Below are 20,623 nucleotides of genomic sequence, written 5' to 3' on the forward strand. Positions count from 1 at the left end.
ACTAGAACTAGCACCGTGACGTGACCATGTTATACCGCCCGAACAAGCACATGCACCGCGACGAGACCTGGTTATACTGCCCAAACTAAAACATGCACCTTGACGAGACTTGGTTATACTGCCCAAACTAGAACATGCACCGCGACGAGATGGCATTCGCAGTTCTGAATGCTTATTGCTGTCAATCATGTTAGTGGCACGATCACTGTAGTTTCAGCGCATTCCGGCAGTTTAAAATTATTGGTTTTTCGCAGAAACATTATTCGTTTCGAAGGCAATCGTGGATTTAGGGCGGAGTTAAAATCGACACTATTGAGGATTGAGGATTTGTTTTAATATTTATGTTCATTATTTAAAGAATGCATCGGCCGAGGTACGCCCGTACTATTTTCTGTAGCCCGGCAAATGGGAACTTTAACATCCACGTAATGTTAATTTCATTTGCAAACTGTAATTAAAACAAGATGAATTAAGATTTTTAATCGAGATTTCCAAAAATATTCCATATCACTCGGACGGGCTTAAAAGTAAAGTATCGACATGTCTTTTAAATTAACGGTGTTATTTGTATTCCTTCTAATAGCAACAGAAGCTGAGGCAAATGAGAAATTCCGAGCAAAAGTTTATTCAGGGAAAGAAGTAACAACATCGACTTCAAGTAGTTTGGGTGTTTCGCTTATACAATGTCAAACCATGTGCGTCTTGGCTAGAAGAAAGTGCACAAGCATGATTTGTGGATATGACATAGTGTCCAAAACATGTTCTTATAGTTTGGACAGCGAGGATGACCTCATTACTACTAATGGAATCACAAAGGTCGTGCTTATACCAGTTGATGGTTAGTAAATACATGCTGTACGTTGTGACGTAGATTGATGTCTTTTCGTAAAAAAAAAAAAAACATACACGCGCGTACACGCACATGCATCGAACACACACACACGCACGCACACACGCACGCACGCACACACACGCACTAATACATCGTTTACAGTACAGATATAAAAGCGATTGATACATAAATCTTCGTGTTTTACTTGTACCCCGAATAGGTGGAGGTCAAAGATGGCCCAAGACATAGACATAACATATGAAATGGATGTTTTAAAAATAAAATAAGAGATTGAATATAAATATTTAATTGTGCAACAGAGCCAACTTTCATCAACATTTTGAAGTCAAACCATAGGGCATTAATCGACCTTGCCTATACAAGAGCATACATGGACCCATGGCAACATGAATATCAAGTTTTATTGCATACTGGATTGTTGAGCATTGGTTTATAATACAAACGACGAAGACAATAACATCAACAATATCGCAATATCTTTAAATCCCTTTAAACAACAGACACGCACCAATGCTACTGCAAAACCGTGACTTCATTCTTTGAACAACAGACAGCGGACTACATCAAGGCTATCGAAATACCCGAAGGTTACGTTAGGGCATAAGTTCTAGATTGGCGTAGGTGTAAATAGGACGCAGGTGCTAGTGGGGCGTAAAAAAGAACGACATAGCTAGTGGGGGCGGAGGTGTTAGTGAAGCATAGGTGCATGTGGTCTATAGGTGCTGATGGGGCTGAGCTGGTAGATCGAAGCAATTGGGCACTATTAGGGCTTAGGTGATAGTAGTACGTGAGCTTAAGTAGGATGCAGGAAATAGTACGTAGGTGCTCGAAGTGCTGACATGCTAGTGTTGCGTTGATATTTGGGCGAAAGTGCCAATTGTAATGCGCTTGCCTATTAAAAGTAGTTTAGCGACGTAGATGAAATACGGGGAATAGGTGCTTTTTGATGGCCGAGCAAACATGCTAGTGGGTTGTAGATGCTAGTAAGGGGTAGGTTCTAGTAGGGTTAAGGTGCTAGCGGGACTTACGTAATACAAGTGCCAATGATGCTCAAGGAGCGTATGTGCTTGTGGAGAATAGGTTGTTGCGGGATGTATGTACTAGTAGGATATATATATATATATATATATATATATATATATATATATATATGTAAGTGGGGCGTAGGTGCTGGTCGAGCGAAGGTGCTATTTGGGCATAGTTGCTGATGGGGAGTGCTAACGTATTCTGCAGGTTGATCATTACCAGTAAATAGCTCCTATTGATTTTGAGATCTGTAGGTCAAATGTCAAGGTCGCAGTGACCTTTGATGTGTAAAAACGGTTTCCGCTCAATAACCGAAGATTCTTTGGGACCTAAAACTTAATACTTGGTTCGCGAGTTGGTCCTTTCTAGAGGATGAATCCTATTGATTTTGTAATTAGTAGATCAAAGGTCATGGTCGAGGTTACCTTGGAATGACATATCGATATTACTAAAATATGACTTCTTTTAATTTTCAAATCAGATGGTTTAAGGTCAAGATCAAGCTGACATTGAGATGAAAAACGGTTTCCGCGCTATCACTTAAGAACGCTTGCACCCAGGAACTTCATTTTAGATATTGGTCATGACTGATAAACGACCGATATGTATTTTGAGGCAGAGGGTCAAAGGTCATGTTCGCGACCTTGAAATAAAAAAAAGATTTCGCTTCATTACTAATGAGCACTTTATAGTTGGTATGCTAATTCGTCATAAGTCCGTACGTCACACTATTTTAGGCACAGGAACTATTGCACCCTTGGACCTAGGAAATTCATTCTTGATATACAGGATGGTCATGACCAGAAGGTGAGTATTTGTCGGTTAGTCCCCAGTCCAAAAGTACGAATGACATGTCCGTCATTGATTATTATTTCTCCGCTACGACCAAACAATAGGGGAGATAATCGCTTTTAAAAAAAATCAATGTTAAGTTTCCGATTATTTTCGGCAATAGACTTTCACTTTTGTAAGTGATATTCCTTATAGATTAAATAATTTTTTTGGCCAATTGAGTAGAAATTGATTCTGCAATAATTATTTTAAGTTTTCCTGTGTTTACGTCATGTATTTTGTTTGAACAGATGCCTGTCAGACTTCAGAGTACCTTGTGAACGGAGCAGAGCCTGTGTCAGACGCCCAGATAACCGCATCGACTTCTTACAGTTTGATTGCTGATACAAGAGGTGCCAGACTCAATACCATAGCGACTGATGCGCATCAAGGGGCATGGGCTGCAAAGATCCATGACAAAAATCAGTACATACAGGTATACATGTGCATACGTTATAATAGTTATTCTTTTCAGAATAAGTATTAATCGTAAATGATCGAATTTCAATGAGGTAGACAATAAACTTATATGTGCTTAAAATATACTTCCCGGTGAATTAGTTAGATTTATCAGTAAAATTATACTTGATATTTTGAACTATAATGCAATCTTAGCTCGTTGTACTATCAAAATCAAACATCTGTGTGCACAGGTCTCGGACACAATATCAACGACGTCATTTACGTTTCGTGCGAGTTTGGTGCATGTTGATTTTTGAGTCAATTAAATGTCTTTTAATAACACTTTGATGCAAGAAATAAAAAGAAAAATAGTTCGTTTCAGTGTAAACATGCAATACAGTCCATATCGTGAGTACCAAAAGTTAATATATATGTTTGTGCTCAGTCGGTGAAATATTTTGCGAAATCACTATGAAACGAACAGATATATTTTATAAACAACCAGTCAGCAGTTCAATTACTAATGGATAATCCATGGTTCATTGTCAGAATCTTTCAAATTGTGCACTTGGTCAAGGTCAGTAATTTATGGTGCGTTTCCCAAAACCTACGATGACTTATGCAATATGGAAACAATAACTGCCCAACGTCGGTCATTTATCGTCAGAAATACGGATCAATAAAAAAATCTACAATATCAAATACATTATCTCGCTCTAAATTTCTTCAAATCTATATTTCAATCGGGTCTATGAGACTATGATTGCATATATTATATAAATATGGTTTATGGCTATGCCTGATTTATGAGATGGTATTCAATATTAGTGTGAAACTGGGTTGAAGAACGATGCCGCCAATCGGATTGCGTGAAAATACGGGACCTATAAAGTGAATGAAGTCCAATGTATGACGATTATATTGACTATATTAGCATAATGAAAACCACTCATGGTTTATGGCATAGTAGATTTAAGGTTATCAGCATCCTTCTAAACCATTTAATGTTAGACCTACCCATTGGCTAAGGTATGAGCCTGTGTATGTTTTTATGACGTTATATTTTATTTATTTTTTTATTACAATATTATGAATAAGTTATTATATAAGACTCAATGTTCGAGTTATCATATTCAGGACTATATGATGTTAACGATATATAGTCTGTTTTCTCCCTCTTGTTTTATATCTGAGATCAGCAACATTAAAATATCAATAATGCCCTTAATTTGTGGCGAAATTGATATGTTTATTATATATATGGCCGATTTCCCGACATAATATTGTTCAGATGTGCTTTAAATGCGCAAATCCGTATAAGAGATATATTTTTTATTTAACAAGTGCCATGGTGACTGCTTCCAAAGCTCGATTAATACGTCTTACGCAAATATATTATCACGGTCTCCTTTAACGCTTATATAAGCGTGCACTGATCTCACATCAAACATATCCCCGGTTTTAAAGGAAATATTCAAATAACGTTCATAACGTTGGAAATAAAATGAGTTGTGAAATTGAAGCTCGGAGCAATGGTCGCAACAATATCTCAATAGTCCTACACACGCTCGATAAGTGTTTTAAGTCGTTTACAAACTCACCACAATTTGCGCCTAAACTCGGCCTATAGTATGAAAGCATCGAATTGAGCAACCCTTTCCGAGTTATGGTTATACCGGTTGCAAAGAAATATTCCTAACACATTAGTTACAATCATTATATGTTTTTGATTTATATATTTAAAAAAGTGTTATTTACAACGAAAGACATATGTCTTTTTTTCTTTTATAGGGTATTACATCGGTTCCAACTCAAAAATAATTTATATCACCGATGTAACCAAATTATATAACACTGTTTAACTAATTTTCACTGTTGTAAACTTTAGATTGCTTTCACATCCAATTTAAACATCAGCGTGCACAAAGCTAGGACATACTGACGGCTGTTTAAGGTTTACGTAGGTGTTTAACATTTAAATTGATCACTTGTCGTGATATTGTACCCAACTTTATTCAACTCATCCAGAAATGTGTCAGTAAGCTCGCCAGACAATTGGGTTTCTTCCTGGTACGCCATTTTCGACAAAAACACAGGGCAATTTTATAAATTTTTGATCTAAAGACGATGTTTTCTCAGCACAAGGCCTTTATATTTCGTAGTCCAAATCAAATACGATTATTTGTGTAAACCTGACAGTTCAGTAAATATTGATTTTCTGCCTTAAATGACTGTTGATATTTATAAATATTGCAATTTACAAGAGCTCAATAATATAATTCGCCATTTTGACAAGTAGTGTTTAAAACCTGGCTATATCATTCCACTTATTAAAGCTGCACTTTCACAGATATGCCTTTTTTACAACTTTTTTATTTTTTGTCTTGGAAAGAGCATATATTTACGTAAATATCTGCAAACCAATGATATAAGATTGCTGACAAAAAATTAGATCATAGATTTTCATATTTCCGTTCGAAAATTAATGTTTAATGGCTTGGAAAGAGCATATATTTACGTAAATATTTGCAAACCAATGATATAAGATTGCTGACAAAAAATCAGATCATAGATTTTCATATTTCCGTTCGAAAATTAATGTTTTATGGCTTAAACCGTTACTAAAGGTTTAAGAGAAATGCATAAAACATCATTTTTTGAACTTAAATATAAATATCTGCGACCTATTTTTGTGTCAGCAGTCATATATAACTGGATCCCATGGATTTTCGCAAAAATTGGCTCGTTCCATGACAAAAAATAAAAAGTTGTCAAAATGTTCAATCTGTGAGAGTGCAGCTTTAAGATGACTATTGAAATGATAGGATTTGATACGCCCTAAATCGATAAAATGTGAACGAAATAATTCACGGGTAGTGATTGGAGAATTACGGAATTTGTCAGTCGTGGAATAGTGACGATGACATTAGAAATCCGAGGGTTGAAAGGTCCGATATCAATAAGCTGTATGATAAATGTTAGTTCCTGCTTGGGCATGTAATAATGAATAATTATATATTGCATCATGTTTAGTAAAACTTAATTCATTTACATAATGTTTAATATATCTTATCTCAATATTTTACCAGGTGCAATTCAATTGTCTGAACCACGTTTTAGGGGTGGCCTTGCAAGGAAAACCTCCTAACAATCAATTTGTGACCGCGTACAAAGTACTCTACAGCTGTGACTGTGTCAACTTTCGTACGATCATGGACACGAATGGGTATGATAAGGTAAGTGTAATTAAAAAACACACACTTAACTACAGTGTGTTTTCGGCTAAAGAATGTAAATCTTTTGTGATAGCTTTTGATTCGTCGTCTGTGGTTATGTGACTAGCAGCTTATAAGAATGCATTTACATTCAAACAGAAAATACCTGATTTGAGCATATCGATGTGTCTATCAAGAGAAATAAGATAGACAATCTGAATAATATTTGATAAATAAAGTATAAATGTTGATATTTAAGATTTGTGCAAAAAATTATCTTACTTAACTTACACACATGCGCATACCTGCTCTATAGCTCAATATGTCATTCATACATACACGCGTACATGCATACGCACACACACACACACACACACACACACACACACACACACATACGCAGGCGCGCGCGCGCGCACACACACACACACACACACACACACACACACCCACTCACACACACGTGCACACACACACACACACACACACACACACACACACACACACACACACACACACACACGCACACATAGACACACACACGCACACATGCACACAATCATATACATGCACATTTCTGCTGTATAGCTCAAAGCTCAATATTGCATACATATGTGCACATATCTTCTGTTTAGCACAATATTTTATACATACATATCTGTTGTATAGCTCAATAGTTCATACATATATGCACTTATCTGCTGTATAGCTCAATATTTTATACTTATATGCACAAATCTGCTGTAGCTCAATATGTCATACATACATACATACATACACATATCTGTTGTATAGCTCAACTTGCATACATTTATAGGTTCATACGTTCATACATACGTACATATGCTGAAGAGCTCAATATTTCACAGCTCATCGCATATCATGGTTAATCATAGTAAAATGGTGTTATTGTATACGCTTGTCTTTATTTGCAGTTTCAAACATACAAAATCTTTAGATAGTTGAGGAAAACACGTAAACATGGAAACACGATACGTTTGTTACATCTTTGTTGCGAAGCGAGTCACATTGATAAACTTGTTTTCCTTTACCGTGTATTTTAAACTTTAGAATTCTTATCGACCTTAGTTGCAGTAACAAAATATGTCAATTCATGGAAAGCTGTGTTAAAGCCTGTTTCTTTAAATGTAGGAGACTGTGTAAATCTGCCAATTTGTGAACACCTGTCGATTAACTCGACCCTGCCTATTTGTGAGCTCTACATACATGTTAACATGTAACGCTCATCCACAGATTATACAAACCAACGCACATCGTAGTATGGTGTTCGAAAGTAGTTATTAACATTAGATTGATCGCCGGCGTATATTGTAACCGCTTCCTAAAGCTGCACTTTCTTTTGTATGAAAAATAAACACACGCAAATATAACACATTGTAATACATTATTCAATTGTATCCATAGATATTTGATGGAAACACGGACGAGGATACGGTTGTTACATCGATGTTGCCAAGTCAGGTGACCGCTCTCTGTGTCAGAATCAACCCAGTCGAGTGGAATAATCATATCAGCCTGAGGTTCGATATTCTAGGATGTCCAGTGAATGTGCAGCACTGAATTAACAGACAATTTATATTGTATGCTTGTAAACCATTTGATTTAATTTTCATTAAATATGTCTGTGTTTCTTGAATCCATTTCATCGATAGAAACCAGTACTTGTAGTCATTGTGAGGGTTCATGATTAGAGTGGGGAGACCTACACCACTAGAGTGGTCACAAAACACAAGGTGTACGTGTACTTGTCTGCAAGTACACATTATGGTTGCAGTTAAGTTAAAATGTTGTTCGAGAAAATTCCCTTTTAACTTGTAGGTTTATTGATACCGCATTAATACTATTCCGCATTTCTTTGAACATGCCATTTTCAACTTACTACGAAGCGCACAAAACGTAACACATATGTACACGTATTCGTACCGTCATAGTATCACTATACACTCAACAACATATATAACGCGGGAATTTGGTTTTCGGTTATTACTTTCCAATGGGTATCCATATTCAAATATAAATGATACATATTTTCTCTAATTTAAATTAAGTTGATGTTTTGACTGCAATTTGAAGTTTTTTATGACACGAATAAGTATGGTAGAGGATAGTTTAGTAACTAAACATCGACATATCAGTATTCATAAAGGTGTTCTTCTCCGGCATATCATAAAGTACCAGAAAAGTTATTTGCTTTAATATAGTTATCAATATCCGATGGACGCAACATATTCGGATATGTTCGGATCGTGAGTCATCGCTTAACAGTATACATTCATATTGAAAATAATTTATCTTGTTATTGTTTGTATAGTGACAGCAGACCCTGATAAACGTAAATCAACATGTTAGAAGTTTTAATGTATGATAGTTTCAATGTAATGTTGTCATTAGTGATTCGATTTTACGATTAAAAAAGATTTGGATGGATGGATATTTTTCCACGTTATTCTGACGTTATTTGCAACAACAGTTTCCGGTTACGGTCGGGCCGTTCTATTTACAGTACGAGTGAGACAAAATTACTGTATTTTTTAATGAAAATACTTTTAAACAATTTTTGAGTGAAATGAAATATTGGTGTAAATATAAGTAATAAATTGCGGGATTGATGTCAATATCGGGGATATGAACGTAAAAGGGCTGGTTTAAGGACCAATGGAGTCCTTCATACTCCACACACTTTTACCTGCTCAATTGCGTTCCTGTCCCGATAATGACATCAATCCCGAAATTCATTCCTTAAATAGGCTGTGTGCCACATTGAACTGTATTGCGTGTTTTCATGTTATTATTCACATATGTTTTTGTTTCTCTACTTGCTGTTTGGCTTTGTAAACCCTTTTAAATGATATATAATAAGGTCATGTCGTTTTTTCCTTCCAGGCAATTATATCGAAATTTGTTTTCATTTGATTTACCTTAGTGCAATGTTTTTAGTTTGCCTGATATGCGTGATATGACCAAATTGACAAAACACAGTGAATACGCTGTAACACTTGTATGACCGATGTTGTCAGATATAAAGGTCTTTTTATAGCTATATATGTACGTTGAAATTCATCACATTTGTTATTAAACACGTTTATATGAATTTATATTTTATTGAAGTTAAACCGTTTTTTGAGATATCTAAGTTGAAAATTGTTGCCTAGGGATTTTTGCTGAGTGTGTACAATAACATTTTGGAATTGTAATGTTTTGTACTATGCATAGGAATTTAATGTTTTCCTACCTAGTATAGGCTCTGTCCCATTGTGCTGTTTTGCCTGTTTTCATTTGATTAAACATCCTCTTTTTAATGTTTGGCTTTCAAACCTCTAAAAGGATTTGTAAGTATGTCTTGTCATATTTCCTCACTTGTCATATTTCCCCACAGGCAATTATACCGAAATTCGTTTAAAATGAGTACAGTGGAGCCACCATACGATCGGTTGGTAAAAAAGTCGGGCGGGCTGTTTGCTGGCAAATGTGGGTTTTTTCAGCAAACTATTCCCACATTTGGAGAGGTATATCAATCTGATACTTTGTACACATAGCCACCATGATGAGTAGACGATCCTTTTCCATCATAGTCTTCTGACGTTTCATAATAGAGTAATGAGTTTTTGGATATATCTTTCGTAATCTGACCTCTGTCGAACTCGTCTTAAATTAATTAGCCCTGAAACATCATTTTACACGTTCATGAATGTCCAGTGTGACGTACTTCTGTGATAGCCCTTTTTTGTTGTTGTTGTTGTATTTTTTTGTAATTTTTTTGTAGTCGTTGGTGTTATTGATGATTGACCATTGTTGTTTTGCTTGTGACTCCAAACATTTGACGTCATAAACCTGATCAGAAGGTCGAGAGGTAGAAACTAAAAAATACATATACAATCATGATAAAAGTTCAACATACGAATGAAGCTTAAAGTAGCAATGCAAAATTTGAAAGAAAAGCAATAACAACGACAATTATAATTTTAATTAAACGTGATATTATTTTTTTATGAAAACTTGCAGAAAGAAGACTTTCTGATCGGAATTATATCATCATTTGCATCAAGTAATTACCCCTCTCTCAAAACATTTACGAAATGGTTAAATAAATTATATGCATATATGTTAGAACAGATGTGTAGTCATGCTTGTTTGCTTAATAAAAGTTTTGTTGTTGCATTTGTTGTTTTGGATGATCGAGATAGTGAACATTTGACGTCTGAAAATGCACGTCAAGTCTGAAACAGCATATGAACTAATATGTTTGGAACTGTTAATTGATAGTAAAAGTAAGCGTAATAATGTACACATTCTCACTCCAGCACGTATTTAGGACATCTCAAATGATTCTGACGTACCAGAAATAAAATAACGCAGTCCGTAAATGAAAACGACAAAAATGAAAAAGACACGGGTTTTTTGGTATGCCAAATTATAGGCTAATGAGATAATAGTGAAGTGTTTATTTCGTATGTTGGCATTATAATAATGACGTTATTCGCGGCTTTAGACTTAAAAGAGTATTTGTAAACCAACAATTATCCTGAGCGGACAAAACATTTCTTTGATAGATACGCCCGTACTATAACTTCAAGAAATGTTTAGTCGTTTTGAATGACCCCAATACAACAAAAATAATAATTGTGAACAATATCTGAAGTGAATTTTACTGAATATAAAACACCACGTTTGGCAATGTTCATAGTAAATGAAATGTACAAAACAATAGCTACGACTTACACCTCAGCAAGGAACAATCGACTGATAAAGCAAACAATTTATTTGAAATTAATTGACTGCAATCCAATCCTTGACGGTTCGTCTTCATTTCATACTTTCATACCAGTTGTAAATGGTATAATGGATGCCTTTGCTACGAAACATTTGTTATTTTAACTTAATATTACTAGGTTGATTACCTTAAAGTATATGACATGAACAGTCATGACATTCTCATTGTGTTGAATTCGGTAGTAATTGACAACAAGAGATACGCCAGTGAATTACTATCCAGACATGATCAATAATAGACATAATAATAATAAAAAACAAAATTGTCGATGGTCCTAAACAAATGCTTTAAATCAATGTTAAGGAAGTGAATAACATATTTAAAAACAAATCAGGAATAAATCTCGAAAGGTTTAAAGAAATATATGTACATAAACAAGATAAATGAGCAATTTATAATCTAAGCATGATTGACTGACGTCAGAATATTAGTAGTTTTTGACTAATTATTATTAAGAAATATCCCGGAAACACCGGGTTGATTAAGTATCTGGAGTGGCTCCTCCACACAATTAGCTTGTGTGACCGTACGTTACTTTAAAATATCTTTGTTCTGGACCCGCGAAAAAAGTGACTGTTTTACTCTTCTTCTTAGGACAATCCCGTGTAAGGTAGGAGAAATCACAATAGAAAACCAACTCATCCTACCCCTCAGGCGAAAGACTCCTGTATTGGATCCGCGAATGATGCCCCCTACCCTCAAACCTACTACCAGAAAAAAGCAAATTTCCTATTTGGCCAACGATTCTCACAAGCGATACAGAATAACAGTGTCCCTCGGCCCTTGCCTATTATCGACTGGACTTCTTGTTCGGGACTGATAGTCCTCTATACCACTAAAGGTGGCCACCATTGTAGATACAGGGGCGGAATCGTACTTAACCGTGCAGTAGGAATGCGGACGTCTATTGATCCCATCCGTGTTCCGGGTATGCGGGAGACTACCTGATTAGGCATGTATGTTGGAAAAACAGCCAATTGGTGTTTATAAGCCAGACATACTAGATCACCTGCCTAATCATCAATGGATTCACCCTCATGAAGGTCTGCGTTTTAGAACTTTGGAGTGCCCGTTTCCGGAATGGTGAAACCCGCGTATATACCGAACAAACAGTCAATAGTCTCTGAAAATGACACATTTGGACTTGTTTAGCTAACAGTAGCATTGAACCTAAAAAAAACCTAGTCCCGAGCATCTCTGTCAGACAATGTAATTGCGTTTTTGAATATGGAAAATGTATTCAATTATAATCAAACTCATTAAAATGTTAGTCGCCGAGCTTAAAGATAATTCTCGACAGGTAAAATAACATAGTTAAGTCAACAGTTTGAAAAGTCTCTATTTTAGAGTTACCATGTCCATTTTTTATATAAATCATCGTCAATTACACAATTGCAAGAATGACAAGCAATGAATTATTTACTAGTACAGTTATTGACTTGAAATCACCACCTGATGATAGTTTCTTTTGCCTCCCGGTAAGGACACCGTACTAGTTTCTGTCAAGGAAATTTAATTGAGCGACTCACATCGGTATTCCTTTATCTAAAAAATGAAGCCAAAATAAACTGGTATGAACCAATTGTACTGTTTTCAGTCATGGAAGGTATTGAAGTACCCTATATTTATGCCGTACGTATTTTTATAGCCGCACCAATGGCTTAGGTTCTCATGGTGATGTATAAAGGTTCGCATAAAAGTGGTCAGAAGAGGGGTATGCTATGATTGAACTCATGTTACCATTGGCTATTTTTCAAGTTTAGTCACTCTATTTTTTTTAAATCAACAGGAAACTGTGCCTGAACTGGAGAAAACTGGCCGTCTTGTCGTATATATTATACACTTATCACGCTTAAATATCTGGTTATTATTGAGTCAGTTATGGAGTAAATATTTATCCCAATCGTCTGGATTATAAAAATACACTTCAAGGGACTAAACATCAGCTGATACATTTGCAAGAAAAAAATGGAAAATTGTCAAAAACTGATATCGTTGTGTAAAACTGATTGAATCGTACTAACTGGTGTAGCACATCGCTAACGACACATGTATCTTTCGCAGTTTTATTTAGTAGGATTATCTACATATTGTAGCTATTTAAAGTTTAAAAATAACGTCGGTTTATTAATCGACACTTATTATGTGACTTCATATTCTAAAAATACACGCAACATGTCTTCCCCAAAAAAACTAGTTTAAAACACAGAGACCGATAGAAAATTCTTGAAAGAAATTACCAAATTAGAAAATGACAGCACGTTGGCTATAACGTTCATTGGCAGGTAAGTGTGTGGAACAATCACGTGTCTTGCATGATCTCGAGAACCTATTCCGCTTTATTAAACGGGGATTCTCAGCTGAGACAGCGTATGAGACAATATGATTGTAATGTATATTCTTATGATCATCTAACCTGGTGTAGAGCAGCCACACTCTAGCATGTATTGACATTTCTAGGCTTGTTGTGAAGAAAACTATATTGGCCGATTTTAGGACCATCTGGTGTCTGGTCACTTTAAGTAAATTATATTTCAATTATCATTTTTTTACATACATTAGATTTAACAAAACAAAAACTAGGTTATTGTGGTTATCTTAAAACCTACTTCCTTTAAAAGTACCACAAATATATAAATGAAATTATTACACAATCCTATTCAAAGGGACGCAATATTGTTTACGACATTGGTGCATTGGCAACATGGAGTTATTTATCTTTACATATATAACTGACAAGATTCAGTTAGTGTAGTGGTTGGCGTTCTTGGCTCTCTTGAAGGCTTTCCGGTTTCAACTTAAAGCCTTGGTACATTTTTGCCATGTTCACCAAACAAGACTATATTCCGATTTTGACCTGTGACCCTGACCCGTGACCTTTCATTACTTATGTAAAACATATAGTGCAGTAGGTAAAATGTACAGCTGTAATGCGAAAGGTTGAGAGTTCGAATCCGAGGGTACTTTTTGTTATTTATAATTTCAATTAAGTTCAGAACAAGTATATTTTATTCAAAACATTTTTTTACCATTATTTTTTAAATGCTATTTTTTTCGTTTTTGTTTTCATCTATATATAGAACAATGTTTATCATATATATTAAAATAATACTTTAAAATCAATTATGTAATAATATTAATTTCGAATTACAAATCAGTTGTCGCCCTCGCTGGCTGTGTTTTTCGGAACCATCGGTTGTCTCTGAATCAGACGTCCGGCTGATAATTACAGGATCGTGTGACCGAGTGACAAGAACTGGCGCTTAACAGCACACTGATGGTTTTTATATTTTGGACCAATATAAAACTGTTATTGCAGGAAGACCTTATTCAAAACGTTATTTAATCATTGCAAGGTTGAACGTCAAGCTAATCCCCACAATGAAACCTTAAATGTGACAAAAAGAACGATATAGTCAACAAGTTTGTAACATTAACTATATATTTGTGCTTGAAACACAGTCGTCACGCTCAAAAACATAATACTTTTTAGGTTTCCCAAAATGTATAAAGGTTTAGTTCTACGTGGTATGGCGGAAGTCGAATAGCCTTGCGTCTTTAGCAAGCTACAACGTCGTCAACACAAATACTGTTTTTTGTTTTATGGTTTTGTCGTTATGGATGTTGTTCCTCCTCAGCCACGTGCAGACCTGGACATTGTGGTAAGCAGCATTGTCAAGCCTGACTACGGAATATGCAGATAGGTTGGGGATCAGCATTTCTTGAATCTATTCAATGAGGTTTGCGTGATTCATGTCTTAGTTGTTATCTCCAGAGGCAGATTTCGCTTTTAAAACCAACAGGTCGCACGCGGGATGAACACAGGTGTGCTCCCAGCATAAAGTACAATCATTCGCTCGCCTAAAAAAGCATTTTGATTGGTATGCGTAACCGTTGATATAATACATAGACATTTTCATTTTTATGTCATGATGCTGCATGTTTATATCTTTCGATAATGAAATTTTAATTCAATTTCTGTATTCTGCCAAGACTTAAATACGATATAACTGCTGTGAACGTAATACGTCTCGTCAGTATACACGATGGAGTGTGACGGCGTCACGACAATCCCTTATCCAACATAGTAATTGAAGTCTGTGTAGAACTAAGCCTTTTCGTTCCATCATTTCTTTTCAGTTCACTGAGCATCGTCTGTAGTTGAAGCCCATATGTTTGAGCTCCTTCCGGAGGTAAGTATAACATATAATCTCTTCCAGAGCAATTTTAATTTTCCTTAGTGTTGGTAGTATCTTTTCGTGCGTATGCAATTTGTTTCAAACAAACATGCATAAATGGGTAGTCTTCCGAATACCCGGGAAACGGGTGTAAATAATTGATGTTCGCAATCCTACTGCATAGTTAAATATGAATCCGCCCCTGTATATAGGACGGTGTCCACCTCGAATGTTGGACGTATTTAAAGCTTTTTAACTTTTCAACTTTAAACGAAGATTTGAAATTATTTTGTTTCAATTTAAAGTAGAATTACGAGCTCGGACATTTGGCCTATAAGGTAAAAATATAACCATGACAACAAACTGACCACACCTAACTTTAATTTTGTCAAAATGCACAAATACCTCCACTAACGGAAGCCACATTCCTTAAAAAAAACAAAGAATTATTTGTTAAAAGTTAAAGCTTAAAACAACTTATTTCAGACGATATCAATAGAAACACTGCAAAACTCTCAAGCAATCTCACTTTCACAAATAAGTCTCACATACCTTTCAGAAATCAGAACATGGCAGGAATAAGCAATACGTTAATATATAAATGTGTGTCCATGCAATTACAGTGAAGTGTATAGAAAAAAAAATATTTAGGCCAAAAAGAGAAAGGAAACACAGCTAAAGAAGCAAGGTTCTTCATATTGAATTATGACTGAACAAAATTCAGAAAATGGAAAATAATGAGATACCAATCTGAACAAATGATACAAGCGAATACCACAAAATGTCAATAGTACATATAAAGGTTGACTATGATTCACAATGAACAATATGTAAACAAACATAAAAATTTAAGGAGATAAAAAACAACTCTTTGAATGGATTTAAGCCAAATGCATTCACAACTGTAAAAGGGGAACCAGACAAATAACCCCAACTGGGGAGCGACCCATTCTCCATATCTGTCAGGTGGTTTCCTGGCTCGCCTCGGCCTGGGCTGCGGTTGTTCAGGGGCAACCAAACTAGTATATGAACCTTGACTAGGATCAGGAGAAGCAAAAGATGAGTGATTCGCAAGGTGATCTTGTAGAAGGAGTCGTCGGGTCAACAAGAATAGGGCTGGAGTTATCATTAGGAGATGCACGTCTTTTGTAAATAACTCTGCTTCTTTTGATATTCCACATGTTTGGGAAATTGTTTTTGACTCCTTGACGTGTCATCCTCGCACGGTGCAGTCAACCAACAATCGTACCATTGAAGTTGGTCCGTATGAGACAACAGTTACATACAGGATAAATTTTACACAGACATTATCTATCGTTATCAAACAAAAATTTACCAATGGAAAGTGTACGCACAATCTGAGAAAAAGTGGGCAATATGAATTTTTTTGTACTTACATAAACATCCTTAATAATCCTTTTGATATACAAATTTAACACATTTAAAGCACATAATCACTTCATAAACTTGTAGTTCAACGGTTATCACAGTTTTTAAAAGTGAAGATCCTTCTATCGTGAGACGGTTGATTTAGGGAGTAAGATATGTCTCTCGATAAGCCGGGAAATTTTCGTAGTTTAGTAGATAGTTAACACGTTGGAACGTAAAACACGTGTACACTATAACACACAAAGACATTCACTGACACACACACAAACTCGCTCGTTTTAAACGTGGAGTTACCTGCACAAAACACTGACTTTACACTGATCGATCAGTTGATCGCAAAGATCAACTAAAGTAAGCAAACATCACTTGACTTTCAAAATATGGTATTAAATGGACGACGTAATTTTCGGCTGTAAGGCTCGAATCATCGGGGGTCCTGCCTGGACGTCTCTGCCGGTCGTCACCAGCAAAAGCACCCTTTATGACTCAGTCACATAGCCCGGCCGATGAGGTTCCGATGAGCCAGCGATGCGATTTTCACCGAACACCGGCCGGACACCGGCCGGACATCCGTGGCGTTTGTTGCTTAAAACTGCATCGGTGGCAGCTCGGTGAAATTTTAACTTCGGAGCTAAATTTCACCGGGCTCTCACCGAGCTCCCTCATCGCAGGCCCATCGTAAAACACGTCGGCCGGTGCACGGCCGGGTATCGGCCGGTGTCCCGTGCATCTGAGACAACCAGATGACGAGTTTTTTTTAACGGACACCGGCCGAGCTCCGACCGAGCTCCGGCCGATGTGGGATAGAGCCTTGGAAAGTATAGTACCGGTGGCTGACCGATGTAAGGGACACCGGCCGATGCTCGGCCGGAACTCGACCGGAACTCGGCCGTAACCCGGCCGGATATCTCTGCTAGTATATTTACTGTTCGCTCCTGTCTGTGTACAGCATTCAGCAAGTTGTATCCACACGATTCACTCTTGACAGACTTTATAAACAGGATGCCAAAATTAGTCAAGGAAAGTGATGGAGATGAGAAGAATTGCGGCAAGAAGAGGCAGCAGCCAGCTAGCAGCAAGGGAAAGGGCCAGAAGAAGCAGAAGACGCTAGCAGTGAAGACCAGAAAATCTCCCCGAAAGAGGATACAAGAGGAAGAAGGCGGTGCCAGTGGTACGGAGGGAGAGCAATCAGAGATATCCGAAGCTGAGTCCATGGCGTCTCGGGCGTCCCAGGCGTCCCAGGCGTCAAAGTCGTCGCAGTCCAAGCCCACGTCCTCGTCCAAGTCCAAGTCCTAGTCCTCGTCGGCGTCTGCGTCGCGGCGAGCCGTTGGTGTGCCGATAGAGATCACCCAAGACCAGATGCAAAAGATAGCAGATTTCTACGAGGGACACCCTATGTACTACGATGTTGGGCATGAGAACTACAAAAACACGAAGTTGAAGGAATGTACTCTGGACAAGTTTAGCGACCAGATTGAGCTTTCTGGTGAGACCTTGTCAGCTTTTGAAATGTTTGAAATTCTTTTTAAATTTGTCAAATTTTAATTTTACGATGTTTTACTTTAGAAAACATTGTATTAAATGTCTTAATGGATTTTGTCTGTGTTTTGCAGTCCAAGCCATACAGAGGCATTTCACAAGTTGCCGTACCTAACACTTCAAGCTCAAGAACAGACCCAAAAGTAGCAAGAGTGGATCCGGGGCGGCCCCTCTTACGTCACTCCAGAAGTTCAAACTGAACGCGTACGAGTTTCCGTGCCAGGTGACGATGAGGGTAGGGCTTTAACATGTATTGCCGAAGGGGGAAGGCGTCGTCTCCGACCATGTAGTAGGGTGTGTCCCGGTCGTCATTAGGCAGGGAATCCGGTTGGGGGAGTCCGATTGTTCCCTCACGAAGACCTGGCTCTAGCCGCGACCGGTTAAAGATGCCGGCATCGGAACATGACGATAGAAAAGAAGCCTTTATAGTTGTAGTAGAGTGAGCCACTCTTGGGGGGCTTCTTGATTGCGACGTGCTTCCCATCGATCGCGCCACAACAGTGGGGGAAGTTCCACCTGTCTCCGAATCCCTCGGCCACCGGGCGCCATTCATCTTCTGTCTGGGGAGTGGCCCACATCTCATCCTCGTATACGTTGTAGATGGCCTGACACACCTCGGGGATGAAAAGGGCGATGGTGTTGTGTGGGAAACGAAACGCAAACGCAAGATCGTGGTACCTGCTTCCGGTCGCCAAAAACCTCAAGGTGATTGCCAGCTTCAGCCCAGGGTCCAAGGGGGTTCGATGCCTGAAACAGAAGAGGATGAAATATGATTAAACCTAAGCAAGAATATAATGTTTGGAGGGAATTTTGTTTGCAAAATACGGATTAACTTACGTTGTACTCTTGGTAATGCGGGGGCCAGCTCGGTTAAGCAACTCATAGTACATCTGTGGCTCCATGCGGAGGAAGGCTTTGAAGTCGGCAGCGTGCTCGGCCTCGGGTTCCTTCATGAGAGTCTCGTACTGGCCGAAAAGGGGTCTGCGTAGGATCCACTCTCGCACCCACCAGCGTCTTTCTCTTCTGCGGGCCCTCTGTCGCTCCCTCTCGGCGGCTTCTAGTATTGCCGCCAGGACCAGGTAGTACTGGAACCTTGCTTGAGCTAGTTCGTGTTCGAGCAGTGCCATTCGAAGTCTCCTCGGTGCAGCCATAGTTATGAACTGACAATGTCAGGTAGGAAGAACGGAATAGCTCGGCACCCAAGTCCGTGTTACATCGGACGAGCATCGGCCGGTCATTGTTCAAAGCCCGTTAACAACCCGGCCGGCGATCGCACGGTGTCCTGTTCCCTGCTCGGGTACCGGCCGTATTCCTTCCGATGTCCGGCCGACCTCCGGCCGGTAGTTGCTGCAACATCGGCAGAAAAAAACTCCCATTTTGAGACAGACTCCGTACGGTCACCGGCCGGTGTTCGGTCGGTCGCCTGAAGATGTCCGGACGGAGTCCGTTCACGTCACCGAGCTCTGCTTCCGATGAGGAGAGCTCGGTGGCACCAAAAAAATCCACCGAGCTCTACCGATGCCGGACATCGGCCGGGCTATGTGACTGGGCCATTAGCTCCGGCCTCGGGGTTTTTGGTCGCTGAAGCTGCCTGGCCTTTTCCAGATTGTTCCCCGTCGGGGAGCCAAATGTAACCTTTGGGCTATTTATTTAATAAACGCCTTGATGGGTTCGATATTTATTTTATTCGTATATGAAGGTAAAAAATCTATTAGAAACAAAAGAGTATTTTAGAGACATTATAAAGAGAATAATTCACAAATACAAAATGCATAAATACACAATTACGAACGACATGAAAAATAGAAATTAAGACAAGAAAAGATAAAGAAGCTTACCAGGACAGCTATGATGTTTGTATAATAAAGTCAAATTTAGTATTGAGTCTAGAATTACAATCTTTCTCTTACGAGAAGCAAATGTGGTATGACATAAAGAAGAAAAGAAAGGGACAAAGGATGTAATACATCGTGCAAAGACCGTGAATATAACAATTATGTAAGTCGCACAACCTATAATTTAACACCTGGTTACATATTTCGTTTATCTTTTCAAAATTATATGTATGCATGGGAAGAAAATCGATATCCTTACATTAATAGCGGTTTAATTATATGTTAAAAGTAGAGAAAGGGCTTTAAGTAAAATTTAGATGTTAACCTTATTATAATTGTCTCATGTTTTTTTTTATAAAAAAGCCACTATTATCTATTTTGTGCAGCTTGAAATAAAAGCATTTTCATAAAATTAAAACAACTGTCAGTTATAGCACTGATATCTTGGGACAGAACGATTCTAAGTCTGTAAGCACGAAACATGTATAATACACATAAAAATAATTTGGCATAAACATTCTAACATACAGTCATAATTTAAATTGGTGTTGGCAGGTAAATTA

General features: G+C 37.7%; 1 protein-coding gene across 1 annotated transcript; it reads right to left on the minus strand.

Moving 5' to 3' along the window:
* Positions 1 to 18,605: 18,605 nt before the first annotated feature.
* LOC128244347 (uncharacterized) lies at positions 18,606 to 19,376 on the minus strand. Its single transcript, XM_052962362.1, has 2 exons — positions 19,063 to 19,376; positions 18,606 to 18,972 (listed from the first exon to the last, which is right to left on the minus strand). The coding sequence occupies exons 1-2, from the start codon at positions 19,374 to 19,376 to the stop codon at positions 18,606 to 18,608; spliced, it is 681 nt and encodes a 226-aa protein (XP_052818322.1).
* Positions 19,377 to 20,623: the final 1,247 nt, after the last annotated feature.

The sequence above is a fragment of the Mya arenaria genome, chromosome 8, assembly GCF_026914265.1.
Source record: "Mya arenaria isolate MELC-2E11 chromosome 8, ASM2691426v1".
In the NCBI taxonomy this organism is placed as follows: domain Eukaryota; kingdom Metazoa; phylum Mollusca; class Bivalvia; order Myida; family Myidae; genus Mya; species Mya arenaria.

Bases quoted from the DNA above. Each gene is read 5' to 3' on its own strand.
- LOC128244347 (XM_052962362.1), bottom strand. From the start codon at position 19,376: ATGGCTGCACCGAGGAGACTTCGAATGGCACTGCTCGAACACGAACTA. The intron at 18,973-19,062 runs GTAAGTTAATCC...CTTCTGTTTCAG, and splicing joins CGCATTACCAAGAGTACAAC to GCATCGAACCCCCTTGGACC.